General features: G+C 44.2%; 8 protein-coding genes across 8 annotated transcripts; 4 read left to right on the top strand and 4 right to left on the bottom strand.

The window, feature by feature from the left end:
- Positions 1-282: 282 nt before the first annotated feature.
- Bfra_007263 (uncharacterized protein) lies at positions 283-1,367 on the top strand (the record flags this gene model as incomplete). Its single annotated transcript, XM_037337637.1, has 3 exons — positions 283-348; positions 417-602; positions 717-1,367. 3 exons carry the CDS (start codon positions 283-285, stop codon positions 1,365-1,367), a joined length of 903 nt encoding a protein of 300 aa, XP_037187017.1.
- Positions 1,368-1,746: 379 nt separating this feature from the next.
- Bfra_007262 (putative nrps-like enzyme protein) lies at positions 1,747-5,802 on the bottom strand (the record flags this gene model as incomplete). Its single annotated transcript, XM_037337636.1, has 6 exons — positions 1,747-1,881; positions 2,256-3,968; positions 4,075-4,869; positions 4,925-5,087; positions 5,144-5,385; positions 5,515-5,802. The coding sequence occupies 6 exons, from the start codon at positions 5,800-5,802 to the stop codon at positions 1,747-1,749; spliced, it is 3,336 nt and encodes a 1,111-aa protein (XP_037187016.1).
- Positions 5,803-6,247: 445 nt separating this feature from the next.
- Bfra_007261 (putative aminotransferase family protein) lies at positions 6,248-7,981 on the top strand (the record flags this gene model as incomplete). Its single annotated transcript, XM_037337635.1, has 3 exons — positions 6,248-6,937; positions 7,063-7,226; positions 7,273-7,981. The coding sequence occupies 3 exons, from the start codon at positions 6,248-6,250 to the stop codon at positions 7,979-7,981; spliced, it is 1,563 nt and encodes a 520-aa protein (XP_037187015.1).
- Positions 7,982-8,569: 588 nt separating this feature from the next.
- Bfra_007260 (uncharacterized protein) lies at positions 8,570-9,904 on the bottom strand (the record flags this gene model as incomplete). The annotated part of the gene is made up of 1 exon (XM_037337634.1): positions 8,570-9,904. The coding sequence occupies one exon, from the start codon at positions 9,902-9,904 to the stop codon at positions 8,570-8,572; it is 1,335 nt and encodes a 444-aa protein (XP_037187014.1).
- Positions 9,905-10,375: 471 nt separating this feature from the next.
- On the bottom strand, positions 10,376-10,712 carry Bfra_007259 (uncharacterized protein; the record flags this gene model as incomplete). The annotated part of the gene is made up of 2 exons (XM_037337633.1): positions 10,376-10,503; positions 10,628-10,712. The coding sequence occupies 2 exons, from the start codon at positions 10,710-10,712 to the stop codon at positions 10,376-10,378; spliced, it is 213 nt and encodes a 70-aa protein (XP_037187013.1).
- A 95-nt stretch (positions 10,713-10,807) lies between these two features.
- Positions 10,808-11,905, bottom strand: Bfra_007258 (putative nipsnap family protein; the record flags this gene model as incomplete). Its single annotated transcript, XM_037337632.1, has 2 exons — positions 10,808-11,292; positions 11,362-11,905. 2 exons carry the CDS (start codon positions 11,903-11,905, stop codon positions 10,808-10,810), a joined length of 1,029 nt encoding a protein of 342 aa, XP_037187012.1.
- Positions 11,906-12,993: 1,088 nt separating this feature from the next.
- Positions 12,994-13,615, top strand: Bfra_007257 (putative atp synthase subunit j). The gene is made up of 4 exons (XM_037337631.1): positions 12,994-13,082; positions 13,178-13,207; positions 13,335-13,385; positions 13,470-13,615. The coding sequence occupies exons 1-4, from the start codon at positions 13,046-13,048 to the stop codon at positions 13,535-13,537; spliced, it is 186 nt and encodes a 61-aa protein (XP_037187011.1). The 5' UTR covers positions 12,994-13,045; the 3' UTR covers positions 13,538-13,615.
- Positions 13,616-14,755: 1,140 nt separating this feature from the next.
- Bfra_007256 (uncharacterized protein) lies at positions 14,756-17,832 on the top strand (the record flags this gene model as incomplete). The annotated part of the gene is made up of 2 exons (XM_037337630.1): positions 14,756-15,385; positions 15,439-17,832. 2 exons carry the CDS (start codon positions 14,756-14,758, stop codon positions 17,830-17,832), a joined length of 3,024 nt encoding a protein of 1,007 aa, XP_037187010.1.
- Between the last annotated feature and the right edge of the window lie 448 nt (positions 17,833-18,280).

Below are 18,280 nucleotides of genomic sequence, written 5' to 3'. Positions count from 1 at the left end.
TGCGCAAGAATGTAAAAAAGTATGAAGAATGTTTACGATGTAGAAATTGATGAACAAGGTATCAAAAATTAGATGTAGAGTAAGGAAGCAGCACAGAGAGGGTCCGTAATTGCGATTCCGATACATTAAATTGATACAGCAAAGTTCTAAATTGAGACACTCACCGCCCGGCAGAACCCATTTTACACTAACGTCATAGGCTATAGATAGATAGCTCCACCAAAGTGCAGCAATCTATATCATCCCGCAGAACACTTAATTTCTTAACAACGATATATCGATATGTCTACTTCCATCTGGCCGTCTTTACCTGTCCATGAGTTGAGGAAACAAGAGGACGATTCTACGGTATGTATCTACTTGCTTTCCCATACAATCTCATCTACGCAACAAGCGGAAACTAACTGTCAGTCCAGGAACGCGAGCTATCATGGCTTCTCGAATCACTACAGGAAACATTAGATTCGTTGAAAACGGGCTTAGAAGATTGTTATGCGCTTCTCGCCCCCGTTGAGCCGGGGTCTACACTTGTTATGTCATCACCTCGCTCCGAGTATTTGAAGGGCCATATCACACGTGTTGGTACTCAGGTGGTTAAAGGAGTTTGTCTTCCCCCTTTTCCTTATGTTCTTCATATCCTTAACTTCCCTTTTCCGCCCCAAACCTCAAACTATGAATTCAAACTCTTTCGGCGATCGCTAATAGCCATCCCCCAGACTCTTCATCTGCGCCTCAAATCTCTCCCACCGTCCTCATTTTCACTGTCGCCGACTCTGCCCCTTCTCCTCGAACCGCTCACTCAACTCCGCACACTCCTAAACCAAAGTCTTGATTGCGTCGACATAACTCGCTGGACCGGCGATCGTCATTCTGCGCCTTTTATATCCTCCCAGTTGCACCTTCTTCATAGTATCCTCACCGAGGCCAAGCTCGTCCTCAAAGGTCCCTCTCTCCTCGAATCTCCCACACAAACTCCCGCATCTTTGAACTGGGCGCATAACCCTGTTGATCCCGATACTTTCGCCCCATCCTTGCCCTCCAATCTCTCTCTCGATCTTACAATCTCCGATGGCTCATTACTGCTCACCATACGAGTTCTTGAACCTGTAGCACAGCAAGTCAACTTTGGAAGCAGAATAGCATTTGCTATTGGAGCTCAGAGAAGATTGGAGCATGATGAGATGGATGAGGTGTTCATGTTCAAAGGGGAAGAGGTTAGGGTCAAGGAAAAGGTTAGAGTCGAGAGTGCGGATCCAAAGTTAATGAGTGTTTTGGCTAAAGTGGCGGCTTTGGAGCATACAGTTGAAGGGGCGAGGGCGGGTTTGAAAATTGTTATGGGCAGTGATGGGCTGGAGGCTGAAGACTAGTGGTGTATTTGGGACTACTTCCAAAGAGTGTCAGTCACCACAATCTGCTCAATATCAGACGATGATTCTTCACGGCATCGCTAAAACCAGGCCTGGCATCTTTGAATGTAATGCTTAGGGGGTCCAAATGGCACGCCTGCTAGCTGAATCGATAGTAGTCAAGGATTACTGTGGAAGTATTTCCCGTTGGATGAAGTGCAGCTACATTGGGAGTTAAATCTAGGTTCTGCGATGATACCATTTGATTGTTTTGCGGTTTAAGGTTTTATATTCTCGTTTTTTACCAACTTAGTGATTGGAATAGATTTAAATCAGCTAATAATGTCTGGCTCTGCACATTCTTATCTGGAGTATGTATGGATATGTATAGAATGTACTCTTATGTTTCAATTTGCAGTAGAAATAGAGCATCACCATAATGGTATCTCTCAAAAATTTTGACGGCGTTGCAATCAAACCTTCCTCCAAATTCCAAATTCAATACCGCAGCCCATCTCAAAAAGCTGCAGAAATTCTGGATATCATCAGGGCCCCTGCTCACACGAATGTCTCCACTTATCATCAATCTTGATGTATTCTCGGCATGCTAATGGCAATTGTTGTTTGAACATTATTGGGCTCTCCGTTGCATCCAACTAATTTATCTTCAAAAGAGTGGCAAGTATTTATCCATTAAAAACTCCCTGAATGTTGAGTTCATTCTTGCCGTTCTGGGCATCCTAAATACTTCGAAGTGACGAATAATATGAAATTCATTGTTGAATACTTAGATCAGAACTGTTTATCCCGAGAAGCCTAGGAAGATGCTTCAACTATTCAAATATTGCAAGCGGAATCATGAGCAAAGTCAACAAAAAATTTCAGGTACCATTCTTTTCAAACACCCACCCACTCAGAAATCCACTTAGCAATCCAATCCCTTTTGATACCCTCCAAATCCTTCAAAACCTTACTTGCCTTTCTGGTCTCTTCCGTTTCCAAGACATTACTTTCCTTGCCATCTCCAAGCACATCTTCGTAGAACTTCAACAGTTTGACTGCGGGGTTATTTTCCAAGATCTCATCTAATTCTCCTTCCTTCAATATAGCCCCGGGTCCTACTTTCAGCTCTACATCTTCCCTAACTTTCGCGATCCAGACATCGAGTGGAACGACTTCAATCGATTTGCCGGAAATAGAACATAGATCCATAACCACCTCCTCTCGAATATCTTCCCAGGTTTTGGGATTATGATTCAAAGGATGAAAGACCTTAACCGGTCTCCCCTCATTTTGAACATTATTGACCAGAGCCAAGTCCGCGATGATACCTGCAAGCAAATCTACCGGTACCCAGTCGATTCTTCCAAGGCTCGAGCCTAGAGAGCTAGGAATACAACCTACATGTATAGAACTAAGAATGAGACTTGGAAACCATTCAGTCTTGTTCCACATCCCCTTAACTTTTACCGGACCAGCTATCTGACCGACTCTTGCGAGGGAGAACTCATATCTATGAGGTGAAGAATTATCTGATGCGTAAGAGATGAGAAGTTCCGAAATGTATTTGCTTTCCGCGTAGCCATTTGGTCCTACAAATGATTCATTGTGGTCGGTTGGTGGATGGATTATATTTTCGGGTGTAACACCAGACGAAGTTTTGTATCCCATGACGGAACTAATTGAAGAGATGAAAAACAAGCTCCCACCTGCGCTTGATACTGCGAGCGTAATAAGATTGATCAGACCTTCAATGCTCGGACGGAAAGAAGACAATGATAGATTGAAATTAACAGGCCAGGCATTATGGATGATGCGAGTTGCCTGTAGTAAGTTGGAGTAGTCTTCTGAAGAAAGTCCAAGCTGTGGCTTCGAGAGATCTGTGGTGAGGAATGTGACTCGAGTGTCGGCAGTATCTGCGGATTCGCTTCGAGACTCTCGGAGACTTTTACCTGACGCTGAGCGGTTCAAACAGTATATATGAGCGACTCGTGAATTTGAGAGAAGACTCCCTAGAATATGGGAACCAAGCGTGCCTGTAGACCCAGTCAAGACGACGGTTTCATGATTCGTGTCAACTTTCCCATGGGAAGTCGCCGGATGTAAAATAAGCGAATCAATACGGCTTCGAAACTCCGTGAGCATACTGTCTCTCAATTGGCCTGCCATCTGTCGACCATGTATAGATTTCTCGTCTTTCGAAATCTTCACGACAGCGCTTGCTAATTGAGCAATTGATGGATTGGTATAAAGCGTACTTGAAGCGATTGGTGTAATTCCAAGTCCACAGCGAAGCTTTCTCACAACTGTGAGAGCCTGCAGAGAGTCCATTCCGCGAGCGAAGAAGTCCTCGTTCACATCTAGATCAGGCCAAGAAGTGGTGTTGACCACAGCTTCTTTCACGCACTTGGAAACCGCCGATAAATCACCAATGTCGATGTTCGAGAAGATTTCGCCGTCTCTCCCTACTGTCATGCTATCTGCATCTGCATACAAAGCATCGAGTTCTTCCCGGTAAAGTTGTAAAGTTCCTGCTCGCTGAACCGTACCTTTTCCCGCAATCGACATACGTTTCGTTGGATTGGTGAAGAAAATGTGTGTTTTAGCAACCTTTGCATGAGCCTATCGGACATATTAGTACCTGCCTGTCGTTCAAAGATAGAGAAGAAGACCAAAACGGCATGTTGTCTTTCACATCTGCTTCTTAGGCATAGAAATGTATACTCACTGGGCACTTTTGGTTGGCTTCTTCCACTGAGGGCCAGATCTTTTCTAGCAGCGCTGCGCGCTCTGTTGTTGAGATATTGATATCTCCATTAACAGGGTCTATCAAAAGTGATGCTTGAAAACGTTGTGCGCCCATCACCAAAGCCGCTTGAACTTCTGGATTACGAGCCACGATGTGCTGCTCCATTGATATAGGATTGGTCTTCTCGCCATTTAAGAATACAATAATATCGTCAGCTCTTGCATGCCATTTCCAAAGGTTTGGCTTGCTAGGATGAGGGGTGAAGAGATCACGACTGGCATATTCCGTTGCTTGGGGAAACATCGTGAAGGTAGGTTGCTGCTTTAACAATTCGGGGTCGGAAAGCATAGTCAGCTCGTGGGTATTGTCTATTACTGGTCTGAGTTCGGCGCCTGTGTCTGGGTGAAACTCGACGTACTTCCAGTCTCCTCGGTCGAGCTCGCCATTTCGATGGATCAGGTTTGATAAGCCAAGTTCCGTAGCTCCAAATTGATTCACCAGTCTGATCTTAGATGCAACTATGTCCCCGATGGCTTGTGGCAAGTCTCCTCCACAGTAAATTATCATTTCCAGATGCTCAGCGCAATAATCGAGAAGATCTGGGCTTTGGCTCAACTCATTCACAATAGAAGGTACTATGAATGCAACATCTGCTGGTGTTTTCTTCAATCCATCCACAAGTCCCTTCGCGGATGGTATTGCTCCGGAAGTAGAACTAATCATCACTGTACCAAATGGTACAGCATTGAACAAATGACAACAAAGGTATGCACCCTAAACAATATTGCATCAGAAGCTATGGCGTCATTGAGAACAATTTGAAACTCACGTGGAAGGGTGGGAAGGTTAAAAATACTCTTTTCCCCTCATACATTCGATGTTGGCTCTCATAGCCAGCTGGTGGGTCTAGCGCCATCAATGCGATGTTTCTTTGAGCAGTTTCATGAGTCCAGATCATAGGCTTTGGAAATCCAGTCGAGCCAGAAGTATGCCTTTTGTAGTTAGGTTAGCTTTTGATATAGCATGATCATAGGTTCACTTAGCTTACACAACTACGAAGGGCTCCTGATATGCTTTAGAGAAAGTTTTATCGAACGGAAAATGTCTTCTCTTATTTTTGAGAATATCTTCAACACTTGGAACCTCAACGAAGCGAAGATCAGAATTAGCTTCGAGAATCTCGGTGATCTGAGGGAGGCGAGGAGTCGGTGAGAGAATGGTTCTACATTCCAGGAGATCAAGTAGGTTTGTTTGAGCTGCAACGCTATTTCTGGGGGAGGTGAGAAATATCTTTTAGACCTTAGCATCGCATATTCATGACAAAATAACAATCTGAATTCGATGGATACAGAGAAGAATATGCGCAGTTGGGGGCGGACTGTGGTCTGTGGATAGAAACAACTTAGGGAAAATTCTCACCAAGTAGCCAGCTTTTATGGCACCCAAGATTAGTGCTGGATATCTCAGATCATTGGGCCCTATATAGGCTAGAACCTCGAAGTCTTTCGCAGGACCCAAGTTTTCGTGCATCCACCAAGCAACACAGTCGACAGCGCTTGCAAAATCACCATAGGTGATCTTACGGTAGCCATGATCGTACGTCAAAGTAGAAACTGGATACTCTGCATACAAAGCCTCTGGATCAACTTCAGCTAGATGGTCAACAATGTTGGGAACGAGTTCATCTTTCCATTTTCGAGAAGTCATAGTTAGCGAGCCCGTAGTAATTAATAAGTAGCTTCTCTTTACTTGACCGTTTGCAGTCTCTGAAACGCGACAGTCAAATTGCGATGGATACACTTATAAAAAGATTTCTTGGCTTCTATTTCATTTGGCATTACATAGCAAGATAGTCTTCAGATGTACATAGGTAGCTGACTGCCGGCAATGACGGCATCGGCAATACTGGAGCCAACCAACAAGTGGCCAACAAACAGTTGGAATTTCACATTATCCAACGTGATTCGAAGTAAGCAAATATAGCATAAGCTATCTGACCTCTCAAAATGCTTTACAGTATCATTTACAATCAAAGAAATACACCCAGCAAGCAATTCATTGATCTGCGCAACAGAATGCATTATGAAAAAGACAAAGATCTTGAGAACAGTACCGGCAATTGCAAACGAGAGGTAGCCTAGTAGCTGATAAAATGGATGCAACAAAGATCACGTGTGAACCCCAGCCACACCTCACTCTGGATTCCGATTTGGCAACGATCAACGAGTTATTGATCGAACCATTAACAGCGGTGACTTTCCTAGAAATCATTACAACTGTTACAATTCAATCAAACGATATCATCACTTTCTCATTCATCAAAATGACAATTCGGCCTCCATTCGGCCATCGCATGCGTGACACCCATTTCCAATTCTCTTCCAGCTACACACCTCTAAACCACGGTTCTTTTGGCGCGTACCCACGTCCTATCCAACAAGCTCAAGATGCATTTCAGAAGCAGTGTACTGAAAGACCCAGTACATTCTACGTCTATGATCTTCCAGAACTCATTGATCAATCACGAGAAGCCGTTGCACCTCTTCTAGGTGCTGATCCAAAGGAAGTGGTTCTAATCCCGAATGCGACGACAGGTGTGAATACTGTATTGAGGAATCTGAAATGGGAGGAGGGAGATATGATTGTTTACTTTAGCACGATTTATGATGCGTGTGAGAAGACAATTGAAAGTGTAAGAGAGATGTTGGGAGTAGAAGTAGCGACGTATTGTCAGGTATTGGAGTTTCCGATTAATGAGGAGAGTAAATTAGGGGAATTCAAGGAGTTTGTAGAGTTAGTAAAAGCGATGGGTACGAAAGTTAAGTTGGCTATATTTGATACGGTAAGGTTCCCTCAATCTCACTTCAAACTGTCAGTAGTTCTGACATCACCTCTCATGTATTGTTTTGAGTGCATCTCATTTGACTTTGATTGGTGATCACGATTATCTTACAACGTCAATGACAGGTCCTGACATTCCCCGGTGTTCGAATGCCTTGGGAGAAGCTGGTACAGATATGCAAAGAACTAGGTGTCTTGAGTTTAATTGATGGTGCTCACGGTATCGGACACATCGATCTCACACACCTTGGCTCAGTCAGTCCCGACTTTTTCGTCAGTAACTGTCATAAGTATGATATCTTCTTCTTACGAAATTCGCATTCTAACCTACGGTAGATGGCTCTATACCCCTCGCTCCTGTGCAGTTTTTTATGTACCCCTCCGCAACCAACACCTCATTCGCACCTCCCTCCCTACATCTCACGGCTACCGCAAAATTTCCGAGAATGACACTTTGGAAGATATCAATAACTATTTCGTCTCAATGTTCAACTTCGTTGCAACCATTGACTACACACCATACCTATGCATCCCCGCCGCAATATCCTTCCGTAATACCATTTGCGGCGGCGAAGCATCGATTCGTCAATATTGTTTTGATCTTGCTAAAACAGGCGGTAACTTATGCGCTTCGACTCTGAATACACACACTCTCCCTATCTTGCCCGGAAGAGAAACGTTCTTTACCAACATTAAGCTACCAATATCCTTTTTGCGTGAGAGCAATGACAAGTCCCATGCAACATCCGAGACAACAGCATTCAAACCTGCCGATGCAGAAAAGATCAAAGTATGGCTCAACAAAACCGCAGTCAAAGAATTTGATACCTATCTGCAAATTGGATGGCATGCGAATGTGCTCTGGGTCAGGTTAAGCGCGCAAATATATCTTGAATTGAGAGATTTCGAGTGGGTAGGGGAGAAGTTAAAGGGATTATGTGAAAGAGTTAATGAGGGGGAAGTGGAAGGAACGAAGAGAGTGGATTTAGCGGGGGTTCCGGAGGCTCAGAGCTCGTTCATTTGTGGTAGCGCTTGTGATGATTAATTTGACAACTCAGTTGTGAATGATTCTTCCAAGTGAGTAGAACGACTGGATGCTGATTCTGCGGGTGGAGAATTTATGAGCCACAATCAGTTTTACCAAGTTTGAGAGTTGTGGACAATGAGATATCAACGTGACAAGACTGAATGTAGCGCGCCGCTTTTTTTTTTTTCAGTAAATGACATCTGGCATATGGCGTTAATGACAGGGGTTCAAGGAAATAATTTTCCATATCTTGATGAAGAGGCAACATCACATAGACTATAATTAACAATCAAATCTCTACCTTACTATTTAGTTGTTCGGGATAATAGCTCACAGATGGTATCATCTTGACTGCTGTCTGAAAAAGCCACACCAGCGATCACTTGAATAGCTTGCCAGTGAGAATAACCCTTCGGTGATGCATTTGAGTACTTTCGAAATCCTTAGCTATTCCTTCCAATTAGACCACATGTAACAATTACCGGAACACGACAGGTTTTCTCAGGCACAATTCGCCTCTGCTCGAGCCTTAGAATTACGCACTATGACTTAACAATCCTGCATATAAAATATATGCTGCTTCTTCACGCTCTTCCCTCGGATATCTCACCCACCAAACGTCGACAAATTAACAGGCATAAAGGCTTCAACTGTATCACCCTTCATCCCAATCTTACACCACCCATCAAATTCCCCCACATAAAACACTCCACCCTCCACCTCCTCACTCGTACTATTCCTCCAGGCAACTCCAAACGGCAGTCCAGACGGTATCCCCTCCACAGCCCCATTCCGAGCTACACTAAGACCTCCACAAACCACCATATCAAAGAAACCCGGCGGTGTAGTAGTATAGAGACCGCACGGGGTCGCTCGAGTTTCAAGGCCCGCAACACAGACGAGGACGAGCATGCAGGCGAATAAAAGGGCTGTGTAGATTTTGTACCAGAGACTTGTTATACATGGGATGATAGTGGTGGTGGAATTATTGGTCAGAAAATAGAATGTATAGATGGGGATTGAACAGACGAGGAAGATGGTGAAGAATATGACGACGAGGAATTGAGTAAGTGTGAAGAAGATATTCAGAGGGTAAGATGAAGTGTTATAAGGTACTAGATATAGGAGCGCTAGGGCCAGTAGAGCAAGTAACGGAAGCAGACAGAGGATCCGTACAATTATACCACGCCAGCTGCGGGGAGAGTGGAGATCAAGCGAGTGGACTGGGAATGGTTCGAGAAGTCCCAAGCTGAGAAGCGTTCGACTTGTGGGTGATTTGCGCCGTTTTAGTGTGCTAGCCAGGCTGTATCCGTCGCAAATTTTCGTTTCTCGATCACTATCGCCACCGACATCCACATCCACGTACGAATAATCATCAGATATCCAGACTGCCGCTGGTAGTCTTATTAATCCGCATATAGCTAGGGGTGCAAAAACCGTTCCCAATGAGATAGTGTTAGAATAGCCACCCCCGCTCAATCCTCCGACTAATTGCCAAATAGCTTGCAGCCCTTGCAATACAGTCGCTACTGTTTCAGCTGAGGTCTTCGAAACCCAAACCGCATGCGGAGAACTAGGAATGCGAGAACAAAAGCGTCGACTTTTCCGCATCATATTTTCCGAGCCATCCCAACCACTTGAAGTCCAGAAATGTGCATTACTAGCTGCCATATCTGCAGAATTCCATGCACGCGATCGTGCTCGTCGATCGATGATGGAGAAGTAACGCCATAGTATCGAAGTAGGATTATAGTGGCCGAGCCGCTCGTGCCAACGAGGTCGTGGGCTAGAGAGATAGACGGGCGATGGAACTCCGGCAACTATGTGAACAATGAGGGGGGCGAGACAGAGTGTGAATAGATTTATCCAGTCCGCGAAGAGAATCTCAGATGCTTGGTATGTAAATGGGAGAATGCCGTTGTATGGGAAGTTATTGCTCATTGTATATATGGTCTTGAGGTTGGCAATGAATTGGAATCGACAGAAAAATAAAGACTATTAGTATCGAAAGAAAGTTTGCAAGTAGTTCGCCGTTCAGTTTGATATTGATCTAAGATTCAAATATACATACTTTGAGAAAACTGCTGCAATACAATGTCGCACAGCGAACCTCATATTTGTCTTGACCACCCACTATGCCACAATTCTTATCGGGATAGGTAAGCAGCATGCTGGAGATGCAGGTACAAAGGCAACCAAGCTATTGAGGCACAGATAGGATAACGAATCGAAAAGTTCTGGTAACAGACACTTATCGTGTACCGGGACTCTTACGAAGTAACTCAACATCGGCCTTTCACACACCCCCGTGGGGGCCCAAGTACAAGAAAGTTTGCTGTGAACCGGTGCTGCGCCTTAACCCACGTTGAGCAAACACCACCGCGTTCGTAAAGCTGAAAGGATCTTTTGAAGCTATTTATATGGCCTCTGAATAATGTCGTGTATGTGAATACAGAGTGACGGAGTACATAGTGCAACAATATTCTCACCTCGGTACGAGCCGAGACCGGCGGAAACGCTAGCGTAACCCTTGTTTGACACTTTCCATTCAATTTCACAATATCACCTTGTAGAATCAAGCTTGACTTCACCCATCCATCGTGTTGAAATATTTGCATTTGAATTCCCTACAAGCTTCCTTTGGTTTTATCAATTTCTTAATACATGTAGCAGCGTGCTGATCTTGTCCCTCAAGTTCAGAGCTGGGTATCGTCCATTCAACTTTCATCGCTTCAATATCACGCTTCATTGACTGAATTTGTCCTGGTATCCGCAACGCTAACGTTTAATGCATGAGTTCAACCCTCCCGCTGATTCTGTTGTCCTATCTACGCAGATATTAGATCAACCAACTGGACTCCATGGCATTGGAATCAGCACGCGACTCTTCATATTTTGAATCAATGGCACAGTCTTGTGAACTGTATCTCCCCAGCCCTCGATCTCCCAACTTTGCTCTCTTCTCTTTTTCCTCTCCTCTAAATCCGCAAATTGCCACAAATGATGCACAGTGTTCAGTTCTCCGATTTGTACAAACCATGCTCCAACGCCTTCCATGACTTCTCGGCGAGCTTTTAGACCGCGGCGCCAATGAGTCTCCCATTCTAAGAGGTTTCCGGGGTGCAATGTGTAAGAGCGTAATTCAAAGAGACCACCGAGTTCACGGGGTGCAGTGGTAGGCCAGAAAGAGAATTCTTGCATGAGAGAAACGTTCTTCTTTGTAATGAGAGACTTGAGTTTCTTGTCGAATTCTTGGAAGTCAGGATGTGATGCGATACTGTGAAGGGAGTCATGGTAACCGTGATATCGTTGGTATTCCCAAATGTGAACTGTAATCATTCATCTGTCAGCGTTTGTAGGTGGAATAGATTCAAAAGTAAATGAGGATTGGAGCGTACCAAACGTATCACAATCTCCAACCTCTGTTCTCCAACTTCCAACTAAGTGTACTTTATTCTGTTCCATTCCAGCCATCTTTGGATACCATTCCCCAACCAATTGGACATACTCGTCAACCTTATCTGGCTTGACCTCATGAAACACGATCGAGTGTACATATTTGCCTCTAGCTAAAACCTGACTGAAACTCTGTTCAATCTCCTTTTCCATCTCACGACCTTCAGGAGTGCCATAAATTAAACTACTTAATTTTCCTTTCTTCTCACCATTTTCGTTTGTTTGCTCTACTCCATTTAGTGTATGGTCTGCCGAAGCAGATTTTTGAGCTTGGGAGGATAGTTTGGACTCACTTGCAGCTTCTTTCTTACGATGTTGTTCTGCGATTCTTTCTCGGAATTCTTTCTGCTTTGCATCGAATGAGGCTACACCTTGGGGGGTGATATTTGATAGGGCTGGTGTACGAGAGAGAGAGGTGGATGTAGTCGTGAAGGCCCTAAGAGGTTGACTCGTGATAGAGCTGCGTGAAATTCGTCGTGTAAACATTGTGAAGTTGTTGATTGATTATTGGTGTGGTCAATAGTTGTAACGATTATTGGGATTGTTGGAGATTGGCAGAAGGATTAACCCGATTTCGTAATTAAAAGTTCCACAATCTCAGAGAGGTGAAGGAAGGAATGTCGCTTGGTTAACTGAATAATTGAGGTTTTATTCTCCAATTGTCATCCAATTATCGTATAATGGGTTGTATTGTATCTTCGTACTTTCCGAAGCGCCGGTATGATGTCGTTGCCGTGGTTTATTTACCCCGTGTCGTCTCGTCTCTTCTCGCTCGTTTTTCGAATGCAAAGCAGAAATAGAATTCAATATTCTACTACAGAATTGTTGTTGTTTCCTCCTCTCTTTCTTGGAGATGCAATCAACAGAAACAAAGGAAGATGGAAGCTGCAAAGTAGGCTTGGTTTAGGTTTAATAAGTTTGTAGCACAAGAAACCATATAATTGGCTAAAATGGAATCCAACAATAGCAAGCTTGCCAAATACCCCGCACTTTTTGACTGTTTTGTCCGTCTCAAAGTATAAAAACGAGGATGAAATAGTGAATAGCTCGAGCGGGAAAGGATCAAAATGGTATGGGCAGAAATAGATTGGTTGAAAGGTTCGTGTGGTTACAATACTTTGGAGGTGTGATGTGAGAGAGAGAGAGGAATTGGTGAATGAACTGAAAGGGGAAAAGAGGACAACCAAGCTGCAGCTGGGCAGTGACGAAAGTGAGGAGTAAAGCAGGGATGTGGTGGCTCCATTTCGGATGAATGTGAGGGTTTGCGGGCTTGCGGGCTTGCGGGCTTGGAGTCTCTTGTGGAGGCCAATCAAAATTGAGATTCTGTCTTGTATCCATTTGATTTGTATGGGGAAGTGAAGCTGAAGGTGTCGATTCACGTGAAGATAGGCCAATGATCGTAGACTAAACTGAATGAGGAAAGCGTGGGCTTTTGGCCTCATGCACAAGGCACTTGATTTTTTGGGAAAACGTGATATGTCACTAACCCCAATACATTCTAGCCTCGTTTTGTTGCGGCCCTTCCCATAGTTGACCTCACTACTATTATAGGAATCACCACCACCGTCTAACCTCCAATCAACCCTCCGGTACATTTTCAATCGTATTCCACAGCACAAATTCACAATGTCTTGGTTAGGAAAGAAGTTCCCTGCGCCTGTCGGTATGTGAAGCCATTCAATTGCAAGCTGTGAAAAGCTTTCGTTCCGCACTTTTCCGATCTCCAAGTAATGTTTACTGATAAAATTGTGTTTTTAGCAAAGCCAATGGCTCCTTTCTTCGTTGCCGGTATGTTACTCTGAGAGCCATTCATCCCAAGCATATCACGAAATGCGAAGTTCGAAAGCATCTGGAACTGGGGGGGAACGGCAAGGCTGGAGCCTGAACTATGGGCTAATGTTACTTGGGGAATTAGGTGCCGTCATTATGTACGGAATCAACTCTGCTGCTATCGCAATGGCCAACAGTACGTCTATTCTATTGCTTGTCTGCGCACGTGGACCTTGAAGATACGCTTATGAAGGGATACTGACAAGAATGGCTATTACAGGCGAGGAGTTCAAGAACGATCCTAGAAACCCAAACGCAAAGACCCCAAAGCCAGCCGATAAACACTAAATGGGAGAAACATATGATAGGGGGCATGGTGACTGAGAACTTGCATAGATCGAACCTATGATAGATCGGTTGAGCGGGGCGTTCGTTCCCGTGATGGGTGATATGTAAATTAGGAGACAATGAAATCATCTGGTGTCCTATAAAGGAAGATCTTGCACTGTGATTTATCGTGTAGGTTTGAGGATACTAACAATATCTTGAGTTTGACCTGCAAATCAGTCGTTTCGAGCGAATTTTCATGGCATGAGTATGGGGAAATATCGAGTGAATAGCCTCGAGCGGGGATATCACATGCCTAACAAGTCCTATTGTATTCTCTCCTTCTTACCATTGTCCAAGTATAGGGGCGTAGTATGGAACTTTTGTCTTCGAAGGTTTGTTTTCAAAATTGGAGATTGCTTTGAGTTTGAACTGATTGGTGGCAATCAGTGATTTACATGTTGCTTTGATATTAGGTAGGTAGTCTTGCAATGTCAAGTCTAGTGAACTGGTAAAGCATGTCTTGCTTGTCTTCACTGTTCTTCTCGATTTTCTGATATACTTTAATCATTCATATTTCTTCATCACGTAGCATGACTATGTTCAAGTTGCAAGTGCTCAAAATCAAATGTCTTTGCGTTCAAGCATATGAAAGGCCTAGTCATATACCTCCCCCTCTCTCTCAAAGTATTGTTCAGATCAAAGCAGTCCAACTAGTTTGTCTGAAAACCAAGCTCGAATTATGTGACCTGTTTCACAACCAGTAGCATTCATGTCTCTGTTCTTCTATTGCCCAAAATTGTTCACACAGAAGTCACCTCGGTCCTTGCAATTCCCGAAGAACCCAAGGATATAGTGAATTCAAATTATGACACTTATGACACCTGATTGACCTTCCTGTTGCCTATAGCTCGACCCTGCACGGACCCCATAACAATCTTGAATCATAATAAACCCTCCTCTTCTCATCAATTCTCAACTTCGACCTACAAACCTCTTACTTGATACTTCCAACAAACAACTTCTTTTTCAACAAGTTTGCAAATCTATTGTTGTTGTGCTTGCCACAATAACTGTAGTTTTTGGACTACCCCTCTTTGATATTGTACAAAAACCACAACCTTTTGCAAGTTTCCACAAGTCTTCAACTTCGAGCCCTTGACGTGGAAAGTTGAAACTCCTCTTAATCAATCCAACTTACAGAAATCGATAAGCACATATTGCATTCTTTACTGCAACATGACGCGCCAACCTTCCGATCAATCTCTCGACGCCCCTGGTCAACCCGCCAACCTTTTGCCTATTCCTACTACCCAATCCATTCCTCAATCTGCCCCTCCTTCCCAAAAGTCTGCTGTTCAACAAACATCATCCTCGGACCATGTTTATCAATCTATAAATGCTGCGTCCTGCAGCCGTAGACAAGGCGGAGAAGATGTTTTCGTACCACCTCCACGATTGACGTACTTGGATTTGTTGATCATTGAAAATTCGGGATTTCCAAGTATGGCTGAGTTTGAGATCTTCCTCCAGCTGTACCAGAAATCATATTATCACATGGAACTAGCGGAACGCAAAAAGCTCCTCCAGCAAGTGGAGCTACTTCGACAAAGTATGCGCCATCCTCAATCGATTCAAGCGCTGGTAGAAGCACAGCAGAGTATTCAGGCCGGTCAACCGTTTCTCAGCCTCAAACATTATTCAAACTTCAGCCGAAATGGATATATGCTTACCTCCATGATCAGTCGCTGCCTTAATCTTACCTCTTTCGCTCTGCAGCGAGCCGTTTTTAAGGCCGCAGTAGAAGCAAGTAGGAACACCGACACGCCAAACATAGCAACCATTTCAGGCAAAAGCTGTGAAGACATTGTAAGCATTTTTCTCTTCGTCTTTGTCAAGAAACAAACTAATATTTGTGCCAGTTGACCCGTGGTGTACAACACTGGACCGCTGAGGATATCTTGAAGCTTGAGACGATCGTCTACATCCGCCCCGCTGAGCACCACGTCAACAACCCTCCATCTAAGGTCACTTCGCGTACTGATTTTTCATATTTCTCGCACGAACCACCTCTTCATTGCCCGGATCCTCCTGAGTATCGAAGTATGAAAATCGAGCCAAACAATTCCGCTTTGTCCTTGCAACAACCATGGACATACAGCCAGTGTTTGGACTACCTCGCTGATCGGACAATAAACTTCATGAATTCTCGTGATCCAGAAGCTTTCTTCTTCAGCTTGCCTTCGGACGACAAGCTTCAAGGCATGACGGTGGATCAACGCGCAGAGGTTGTTCGTAAACACATTATAGAGCAAGATGCAAAGCGTGCTCTATCAAAGTCAGGCAATGATTGGTACCCCATTCATTCGAAAATTTTCGAGCGTTCCACTTATCGTACACACGGTAGTTTGCTTCCGGAGCTTGATACTACTGTATCAATCTCAAGAGATAGCCCTTGCATCCAGGAAAATCTTGCTAATCATCGAAACTACGGAACCCATGATATATGCAGTAGTGGAGGTAGACATGAATTTGATTCACCACCTTCAAACTCTGGTGCAGATTACGAAAGTAGAGTGGGACATGTACGTCAGCCGCCATCGAGCATTGCGGCAGATGATGGATGTTGCGATTCAGACCTGGGAGATGACGATGATTCTGATTGGGTTCCCACTCAATCCGACAATTGGAGTTCGCCATCGAGATCAACAAAGCGTGTATCCTTCGCTGCATCGGTGACAGACATACCAGGGAATCTTCATGGACAGGAACATAGTATCGTTCCATCTGATTCCCTCTCCTTTGCAGAGTCAGAGTCAGAGAATGATCAAGCGACCACTGAAGACAATGGATCATTGAGCGAAAACATTCGTGATCGTCAAGATTGTCTTTTGACAGCTTCTGTAGCTCATGCTACTTCTGCGATCGAAGTTACACTGGCTTCCGGTGATGAAAACGATGTTATTGTCCCAGTTAGCCCACCTCGTGCCCCTTCCTTGAAGAGAGAAAATAGAAAGCGCTCATTGACTCGAGGTCGTCTAGTAGCTCAACCACGTGCTCAACGACGCGGTGGGGATTTTGATACCTTGCTTGATACTTTGGAGACATACCATTCGCAATTGTCCTCGCTCCCAAAGTTAAACAATGTGAAGCTCAATTCTTGGGATGAGAAACATCAAACGGCTACCAAAAAGTCTCAAGGTATCAAAGCTCAAGAGATTTTGTTTCCTACATGGGAAGGGGTTCAGGTGCAACGCGGCGTTTCAAATATTGGATATGGCCCTCAAGAAGATTCGATGCTAGCCATGCAAGAAATGTTACTCGAGCAGCAAAGAAAGAAGAGAATCCAATTATTGCAGGAACAGGCTGCTATGCAAGCTAGACTTGTCTCAAAAACTGGTCCAGAAAATGATCATGACCTTGAAGCTTCAGCACATGAGCCGGCATTGTTAACAACTGAACAGGAAAGCAAGAACCAAGTTGAATTGAAACGCCAAGAACAGGTTACCATGCCAGCTGCTTATCCCTCCTCGGAGAAAGATGGTCAAACAAAGCCTAGGGAATCTTCTCTTGTTTCTTTCGGAAATGAAAAATCTATCCTCAACGGTCCCCCAAAATTTCACGGTCTCACATCGAAGGAAGCTCAGCAATTCGAACTTTGTCAGCTTGGAAAGCTTAAGAACCGTTCCGTGCTCAAGGCTCCCCGTGTCGGAAAGACTATTGCTTCTACCAGAGCTTCCAAAGACAGTGAACAAGACATGGCCACCAAGTTGGATGATCTTAAGAAATTTGCGGATGAGTTCAAGATGTCCACCCCAGTGCCAAGTGACATTGCATTTATCAATCACGGTGAGGTTCCCGTGGCTGTCTGGCAGAATCGCTCTCGGGATAGTGCTAACACTTGCGATGAAGGTCCTCTTCGTATTGCTATCAAAGAAGACAATCTTCGTCGTTCTAAGGGTGCTCCAATTGATGAGTCTAATGTGAAAACCATCTCGGTTGAAGAAGCTACTCGTCTTCTTGCTGCTCAGAAGTTAGCTAAAGAGATCTCGACTGCTACAAAGTCTGCAACTGGTACCTCTCCTCCCATTCCTGCAAGTCATCAATTGAATGGTTTTGATCTCGGCCTTACAGCTACAGCATATGATCAAGACCGTTTCATAAAAGCTACCAATAGCAGCGTCAAGAGTCACAAGGCTAACCATGGTATTTACAGCTTCCAACAAGACGGTTCAATGAATGCCAAGTGCAGAAGTTGTTCCGAGAGATCGAGATTGAGATCGAGATTCAATGATTTAAGTGGCGAGCTGTTCTGAGCAAGTGACGATTGATGATGAATACGAATATTGCGAATTGATACATGGAAGAGAGATGGTGGGAAAGAAACAACTTGTTTCTATTTATTCGAAGTTCTGAAATAGATGCCGCTATTAGGGTTGTGGGATCAAGGTCAAATGAGCTATGCCGCATATTCAGAGTCAGGAAGGCTCATAACTAGTTACTCTAAGGAGAATTAGACATTAATGTGGACAGTGCAGGTAGTCTAATTCATTAATTGATTCTATGCAAAAGGATCCTTGGTTCTACTGATTGACCTGAAGACTGCAGTTTCTACTAAGGTGGCTCTACCTCCACTGTGCCCAGTACTACATGACCACGTGCTAGTGGCTGGTGTGGATAATGAGAACTTGGTGAATAGATTCACTTACGAAAAACAATCTGTAGATAAGATTTGTGATTTTTCTTGCTCTCTTTTTCTATAGC

This window comes from Botrytis fragariae, assembly GCF_013461495.1.
Source record: "Botrytis fragariae strain BVB16 chromosome Unknown tig00000795, whole genome shotgun sequence".
Classification (NCBI taxonomy): Eukaryota; Fungi; Ascomycota; class Leotiomycetes; order Helotiales; family Sclerotiniaceae; genus Botrytis; species Botrytis fragariae.
This window is presented reverse-complemented; position numbering and strand designations above follow the sequence as displayed.

Coding starts and splice junctions, on each gene's coding strand:
- Bfra_007257 (XM_037337631.1), top strand. CDS start 13,046: ATGTCTTGGTTAGGAAAGAAGTTCCCTGCGCCTGTCG. Junction 13,083..13,177: donor GAAGTTCCCTGCGCCTGTCG/GTATGTGAAGCC, acceptor TTGTGTTTTTAG/CAAAGCCAATGGCTCCTTTC. Junction 13,208..13,334: donor GGCTCCTTTCTTCGTTGCCG/GTATGTTACTCT, acceptor TTGGGGAATTAG/GTGCCGTCATTATGTACGGA.